The 8,512-nt window shown below is 41.4% G+C and overlaps 1 protein-coding gene across 1 annotated transcript; it reads left to right on the forward strand.

Moving 5' to 3' along the window:
* The first annotated feature begins 1,051 nt into the window (after positions 1-1,051).
* Positions 1,052-2,200, forward strand: fibina (fin bud initiation factor a). The gene has a single exon (XM_050074364.1). The coding sequence runs from the start codon at positions 1,135-1,137 to the stop codon at positions 1,762-1,764; it is 630 nt and encodes a 209-aa protein (XP_049930321.1). The 5' UTR covers positions 1,052-1,134; the 3' UTR covers positions 1,765-2,200.
* Positions 2,201-8,512: the final 6,312 nt, after the last annotated feature.

The following is an 8,512-nucleotide window of genomic DNA, read 5'->3' on the forward strand; positions in this document are numbered from 1 at the left end:
TGCCTTGAACAAACAGTGTAAAAGGAGCTACAGATGTTTTACGTCTTTTTTGTTTGTTTTTGTTGTTGTTTTGCATGCAGTCGTTAAACATCTTTTTGTAGTTTTGTGGTAATTTTTGCGTCTTTTTCTGTCACTTTGTGTCTCTGAGGCAATTGTGTGTCTCTCTGGGGTCATTTTGTGTCTCGTTGCATTTGTTTTGCCCTTTTGTAGTTTTTGTGTGTCTCTTTGAAGTAATTTTGTGGGTTGGGGTATTTTTTGGTTTTTGTGTGTCTCTTTGTTGTTGTTTAGTAATGATAGTTATTTTGTGTCTCTTGAGGTAATGTTGTGTCTTTTTTTAGTCATTTTGTGTCTCTGTTGTTGTTTTGTGTCTTTTTGAGGTACTCTCGTGTCTGTTTTTAGTTGCTTACGTCCCTTTGTGGTTGTTTTATAGTTATTTTGTAGTTATTCTGTGTATCTTTACAGTTCCTTTGCATCTCTTTGTGGTCATTTTGAGCCTCTTCCTGTTTGGTACATCTTAATTTGAGTGACATTTTGCAGGTGAAAGTTCAGTGGGGCCCCAGACACTTTGGGTCCCTGGGTATTTGCCTGGTATGGCTGTCCAGTAATCCATCCATGGATATAAATCCGTCTTGTTTGACCTATTCAACATAGATTAAACCTAAAAAATAAAAACTTTAAAAAAGGGTTTTGGTAATCCTGCCTCAAATGACTGACAGATGACAGCTACATAAATTTGTAAGTTATTAATAAACCCTGAAGCTGCACATGGTCTATTTTCAAATACAATATGAGAAAGCCAAAATACTAACTTTGTATTTATGAGCAGAACTTATTGATTCTGAATCCTGCTTCACATGGTCATTAAACACTTAAACATAATTTCTGCTCAGATGTGGTACTATAGGGTAATAGGAAACATCCAAACAGTACAAGCTTTGTTACATTGTTGTGTGTGACTTTTATTGCAAAGTGTGGTTGGAGTAATGAGGGGCCACCAGGGGCCCCTCTGACTCAAACAGGCGGTCTGCGCCTTTTAGGTGACGGGGAACTGTGTAACATGAGTCGGGATGAAAACTGCGCGCTGGATCCGGCTGCCAGTGCAGATGCTGCTCGCCAAAGACGGAGAGGAGGTGCATGATGGATCCCGTCCCACTGCTGCTCATCATTCTCACGTCTTGGCCGCTTTGCTCGGCAGTCTACACCGGGCCCCTCCAACCGGAGATCTCCAATGGCACCTTCCATCACTTCTTTGTCCCGGACGGGGATTACGATGAGACTGAGGACCCGGAGGAGTGCCAGATGCTGTTTAAGTTCTCGGACGTGTATCCATGTGGGGCCTCTGAGGAGAGGGACTCCGTGGTGAGGGACGACTTCATCATCACCAAGCTGCAGGCGGAGGACGCGGCGCGGCTGCTGGAGGGCATCGGCCGGACCGTGGCGCACGACCTGGACGGAGAGGACAGCTACGGCAAGTTCCTCCAGAGGGAGATCTCCCAGATCGGCGAGGCGTTTTCCAACGTGGACAAGTCTCTGCTGGAGCTGGAAGTGAAGTTTAAACAAAGTCAGGAAACTGAGCTGAGAGAGGAGCAGCAGCTGAACGGGCATGTAATGAAGCAAGTGAGTGACATCCGGGGAGCTCTGAGGGAAACTACAGACATCTCTCTGGGACTTAAAGATAAACACGAGCTGCTGTCTCTCATCATCCGCAGTCATGGTACCAGACTGAGCCGCCTGAAGACAGAGTATCTAAATATTGGCTCATAGTGGGGTTACTGAGAGCTTAGTCTGTGTGTTTGAGTGTGTGTTTTAGTGTGTGAGAGAGACCCTCCAGTTCAACAAACAACTGGAAATCTAACTGCGGCTTATGAATATCCTGCCCTAGTATCTTGAATATCTCTGACCCTTGGCTGTCCCCATTCCTTGGACATGTGTCATTAAGGGAGCTCTGACAAAAACCTCAAAACCTTCCTCTGAGTCAGGAGGGAAAAAGGAAATGTGAACATAAATTATGTCTGCACGGAGCCCTCTGTGCCACCTCCAAGGAGTCTTATTCAGAAGAGAAAATAGAAGCCCTCCATGTGGATTTATCGGCCTTTGAATCAATGTTACAGCTACTTTTTTGTCTGTATGGTTTAACTTATGTTGTTTGTACAATTGTAGGTTATTAATAATCAAATAAATACTTTTTATTCATCACATATCTTAATTTTCCCTTTTTCTTTCAAGCAAAACAATGTCATATTCATAACTTTTACTAGTCTGTCCAGAGACACACACTGTCACACAGTGGTGTATTGTAAAATCCGTCTCCATCCTTTGAAGCTTGAGGTTTACATAAACAGTGAAACTCTTTTGAAATCTGAACTTTTGATCTCCGGCAGTGGAAAAGTGACCCTCCTTCCGTGCCATGTGCTTTGCGTCACCATGTTTGTTGTTGGCACTATAAGTGGCCGACTCCACTGTCCCGTTGAGTGGCCCTGGTTAATTGGCGTCTGAGGTCTGTCACTGCCTCCCACTTCCATCTGGAAGTCATCTACTGGAGTATGAAATATGTTTTGTCCGAATGCGGCCACTGTCGTCATTATCTACCCTTTTGTCTGTCACGATCTATGAAATTTGCGGTTGATATGAAATGTCTTTGTGTTGAAATTCTGAGTGGTTTTGGATGATGTCATTTGTACTAAAAATAGACCCCTAAATGACATACAGCTTGTTTAAATCTCCAAAGAAATCTGCTCTTTTTGCTCTGCTGCTGTGTCGACGAACAACATCTTATTTCAGACTCACTGTTTATGGAAGGGAAGTTGTTTTGAATTCCTGAAAGGCATACCCTGCAGGGTCACACACAAAAACCTACCGTGGGGCTGCTTTAATTTGCAGTGCCTTTAATTTAATATTTTAAATGCCTTTGGTAGAAATCTGTGTATTTTCTGTCTTTAACTACCATTTCAAACTCTTTTGTCCCAGCCAAAGTCTGCAGCAACCACAAAGTAACTGCCATAAGCGTGCCCACTACTTTTTACAGAGATAATGTCTGTGCAGATGTGAGGGAGCCAGATGGGCTGCCATGGGCGCAACTGGGTGTGATTTCCTCTGTCTGGTTTTCCTCACAGTCCAGCTTCCCCTGAGGGACCCCTTTTTAAAAACAGCTCGCTGTAGCTCAGCGCAGTGCGGGCCAACCCCGTCAAAAAACCCCAGAGCTGCATGAGCTCCATGTGCAGAGAAACCCTATATGTCTGTATGGCTCTTAATTTCCAGGGGTACTGCACAGGGCTCAGGAAGATTTGAAAGATTTGGTTAAAAATTCCACTGTGTAAGTAAAAGGTAGAGCAGCTCACGAAACCTCTCACAAACAACCCACCCATTTTACTTAATATGTCATTTTGGGCTCAAATCATTAACTCCACCTATAGAAAAATATTTTTCTGTAGACTGGTTTCAGGTCCCTGATGCTTAGAAGGAGGAAGTCCTGAGCGTCTCGCATGCTGTTAGAAGAACGTATTATTCTCCTTACTGACATATTTAAATTACAAACAAAGAAAGGTCGGGAATGCAGAGCGGAGTTGACCTGAGAACACACTGATCCCTCTCTGCGCAGAGCACAAAGCCCCAAAACCACAGGCCTCCGTGGTGTTATTATTAGAAAGATGAGAGCTATTTGAATACTACAGTTGCTACTAGTCCAACCATTATTATCCCTGCCATGAATACTACTGTGTCTTACTACAGCTACTAATAGCATTACCATCCGTCAGCTGCATCTGCCACTAAATGCGTTTATGTCTCTCTGAGCCGGTGACCAAGGTGGCAGGAGACTTTACGATTTTGGGTTGTTGTCCGTCCATCTCATTCTTGTAAATGTGTATCTCAGGAACACCTTGAAGGAATTTCTTTAAATTTGGCACAAATGTCCAGTTCGACTCCATTAGATTTTGGTGGTCAAGGTCACTGTGACCTTGTTCCTCTCATTCTCGTAAATGTCATATTTCAAAAAGGCCTTGACGGAATTTCCTCAAATTTGGCACAAACGTCGACTTGGACTGAACAATGAACGAACTAAACTTTTGGCCATAACTCAAGAATTTACACACTAATTATGACAATATTTTACACAAACATCTGACCGGATAAAATGATGAAATTATGACATTTTGTATCCAAAAAGTTAAAGTTCAGCTTCACTGTGACATCATAATGGTTTGCAGAAACACTTTCCTGGCCATTTTTCAGCATCATAACTCAGGAACAGAAGGGGAGACATTTGGTCGGATACTGACTTAGTGACACTAATCTTGGGTGTCCATCTTGAAACTGTGCTGACTGTACATATCTTCTGTGCTGCCAAGTTGGAGATGTGTGTGAAGCATCTATGTCTTAAAATTTGTAGTGTTTTTGTAGCAACATTCATACTTAAAGCTTTGTCTGGTGTCATGGCTACATGAGTCTGAACAGACATGGATGAAAACTGTAACTGCAGCTTGACAGGTTGGCAGAGGCATGCAACCACAAGGCAGTAACTCTAGTTTTCAGGAGGTTTTTAACTATATCTCAAGGTCGTCATCAGCAGGTCAAAATGGTAACTGAGCTTTGTCAGGAGCTTTCAAAAGCATTTCGGTGGACCAACTAAATGATAACTGAGAAAACTCCCACTGAGCAAAATCCATTCCTTGATGAGGACCATGAGATGTGGTTGAAGGCTCTAGATCAGTGGTTCCCAACTGGTGGGTCGTGGTCCAAAAGTAGGTTGCAGGTCCATTCTGTGACTGTGTTCAAGTGACTTGCAAATGTGTCAGATTGTAAAAACCACATTTTATTTTTAAGTACAGTGAATTTCTGGCAAGGAGTTTTTATGTTGAGGTGCAGTTTCCTGCTGTAGAATGAGTGACTAACAGACACCTACTTGACAGAGACAGCAAACTAGCTCGACAGCATGGCCAAATACAAGTATGATGCTCAATGTATCAAACTGTGGACCTTGAATTAATGACTAAGGAGACATCTAGACACCATTGCTGGACCAGTTAGGCATTGCTATAGATAATCTGGGAAGCATCAACAGCAGGGGTCTTCAATGTTTTTCAACTCAGCCTCAACTGTGTCTCAGCCTTATACAGTGTCTGTCCCACGTCAGTCAGATCCTCGAGTCATCACATCTCCAAGAGTCATATTAAGTGTGTGTGTAACTCGGGAGCATCAGCAAGGTCGACATCTTATCTCCCAGACAGGCAGGAGCCTGTCAACATAAAACATGCTGAGTGCGACGGGCACTGATGCTTCTCAGGTCAACTACATGTCAATGCACAAATGGAACATTCTTATGAGACACAGAATCAAACGTCTTTGTGAACGTACATTTTCCCACAATTACTAGCATCAAAATATACTCAAAGTACCACGAATACTCTTCATTTGTCAAAATTATATTGTCATAGAAACAAAAAAAGAAAAGAAGTGTCGATCTTAACAATAGCTACCGTATGTCCCTCCCACCCCACCCCATGATCCCAACATCTCAAATAACAAAAACAAAATAATAATAAAATAGATATGACAGTAATATTAGTAATGATACATACATTCATACAAACATACACATGATTATTGCTATGAAGAGGGAAGAAGAGTGAAGTAGAGTGAAGTAAAAAAACAAAACTAAGATGCTAAGACTGGTAAGAAATAAGAACTGGTTTGGTTCAGGGGATATCCTAGAATATCTGTGTTTCTTTCTTCTCGTTTCTCCCCTCTTTCCTTTCGTCCCTTCTCCTCTTCCTTCTCCCCTCATTTCCCCTGCCTTTTTACTTTTGTATAATACCTGTTTTCTGTATTCTCTGCCATCTTGCATCAGATAGTTCAGCTAGATTCCAAATGCTGACCACAAGTACTCATTATGCATTCTGCATTATTGCGTTATACTAATAAAGTGCTTTACATGTCAATAATTAAAACAGAGAAGACATGAAAACAACAACTTTTAAAATAACTGATTAAAACACTTTAGTGTATAAAACTGAGGAAATAAAAGACAGTCTAAATGAACTCAAGTAAAATCAGGAAAGGCTCTCCGATAAAAGTATATTTTAAGAAGGGACTTAAAAGAGATCATTGACTCGGCCGACCTGATTTCCTTGGGCGGAGTGTTCCAGAGCCTTGGGGCCCTGACAGCTAATCATGCATGCATTAATGTGTACATGTGTTATTTCTTCAGCTGGTAAAGGTGGAGCAGATTGAAACCTCACTGCTGGGCAGCTTAATCTGTAATAATACATCATATTTATTTTCCTATTAATGATTTGAATCAGCAGAGTAAGTCAATTTATCAGATAAATGTGGTGGAGTAAGAAGTGCAATATTTGCCTCTAAAATGTCGAGAAGTAGAAGCATAAAGAAGCAGAAAATTGAATTACTTAAGCACCTCAAAGCTGTGCTTAACTTGAGCAAATGTACTTAGTTACTCTCCACCACTGCTCAGGTGGTTTACATTACTGTTACCGCCTGGCTCAAGGCTGAGAACAAAAGGGGAGGCCACACACAGATATATCAATCAAAAAATGATTTATTTAACTCAAACTAATACATGTATTCAACAACTGGTGGAGTGTGTAAGTAGGAATCAGTCATGTAGGAGGTGTGTGGGTGAGTGAAAATATGATGTAGTGCATGTTGGATGGTGCAGCAAACCAAACAAAGAACGCAGGCTGAGGAGCATGTGGCAGGCCCGGCTGAGTGACTGATTAGAGAGGTAGTCCTTTTATGCCTTCGGGGAGCCTCACCCAGATGGGCAGCTACAACCAGACGACCCTCCCAGCTCCACCAACCAGCCAACTCCCATCATCTGCAGACACAAACAGAGAAAGACAACTGACAGGCAGAGTGGAAGGGGTCGTCACATTACTCAGACACTGCTGTCACGTTCACTTATGAAGCACTGGACATTTTTACACTTGCATCCACATTTCAGGATGAATATGTACTTCTTATTTTTTCACTACATCTATGTGACAGCTGTTAGCAGTCACTTTCAGCAGTGGTGTAGCTGTAGTTAATGAGGTGGGTGTACAACTAGATAGACGGATAGATTACCAAGAGAAAGTGATTATAGTTTTCTATATATTCCAATGGCTTTTTGGCTGATAGGTGAGTATACTGTAAATACGTTTCACTGGCCACACCACTGCTTTGCAGAGTGAGGTTTGACAAAGCTCATAAAATTTAGCACACAGTTAGACTTTAAACTAGCTGGGAATACGTGGAGAAATTAGACTGCTGACTATATTAAATGACTTTTTAATACTGTGGGAACATGGAGGACATGCAGGATTTTCTCCTCATTAAACGCACAGTGCAGGTGTTCTGTGTCACTGTCACCACACAGAGTTCAGTGCAGTACAATAACAATGTACTGCAAAAGGAACTTTTCTTACAGTGAGCTTTGATGTGTTAATACATTTGACTGCAAATACTTTTATTTGCATATCAAATATTTTTTTAAAAAAACTAGTTTTAATGGATTATTCCAGGGTGGTACTGATACTTTACTTAAGAACTATTTCTTCCCTCTCCACAGTTTGAACAAATCATTCATGAGCAGTGAGCCAGAGGAGATTAACGCTGCACTAAACACAAATAATGTGCTTTAATTTCAAAACGGTTCATCTTTCAGCTTGTCACAAAGCACAGATAATTTTATTATGGATTTTTTTTTGTCTGCACTTGTGACATACAGCGTTGAATTTATTTTATCACAGATGTATAATTACTTACATAAACACAGTCTCCAGTGGCCAATAAGGTTTTTAACCGACAACAGGGATTTCTTTCAAAGCTGCGGCTGCACATAATAACTCTGTGAAGATAATAAATATAATTTGGGCAACACAATAGTGAAGAGGAGATGCTAAGCAGCAGGGAAACTTCAGTGGACGAGCGAAGCCAGGAAGTAAATTAGATATGTCAGAAAGATTTAATTTCTCATAAAAGTTGTGGGAAAGTAATAACAGCTCACAGGGGCTGGTATGCATCCTGTCAATGGAAAAACTTTTAATAGTAATCAATCATAGTACAAGTTTGTGCTGTTGTCAGAAGAGAGTGTGTGATCAGAGAGCTTTTGATGCAGTTATCTGGGTTTCATTTATTTTTTAATGGATCGTGGATGTTCATTTAATGAGGCTTTATTTTGCTGTAATGCACAGCAGACAATTACTTCACTTTTTCTGCTCTGTGTTGCTGTTTTCGTCAGCGTTGTTGCTCAGCTCTGGTCACTGACTCAAGTTCTGGTCACCGAAATTTGCACATGCAAGTGTTCAGAAGTGGTTGAATAAAACAGACACTCTTGTACCACTACCAGAAATATAAACAGCTGCTGTTTTAAAATATGCTGCAGATGTTTTGACTCCATTAACAGACCTCTCTGCCTGCTGACATACCAGTGAACTCGTGTCATAACGCAAGAGGAAGGACCACCACAGAGACATTTATATGACGTCTGCTCGGCGTGTTACACAGGAGGAAAGAC

The sequence above is a fragment of the Epinephelus moara genome, chromosome 20, assembly GCF_006386435.1.
Source record: "Epinephelus moara isolate mb chromosome 20, YSFRI_EMoa_1.0, whole genome shotgun sequence".
Classification (NCBI taxonomy): Eukaryota; Metazoa; Chordata; class Actinopteri; order Perciformes; family Serranidae; genus Epinephelus; species Epinephelus moara.

Excerpts from the sequence above, each read along its gene's own strand:
- fibina (XM_050074364.1), top strand. The coding sequence starts at position 1,135 with ATGATGGATCCCGTCCCACTGCTGCTCATCATTCTCACGTCTTGGCCG.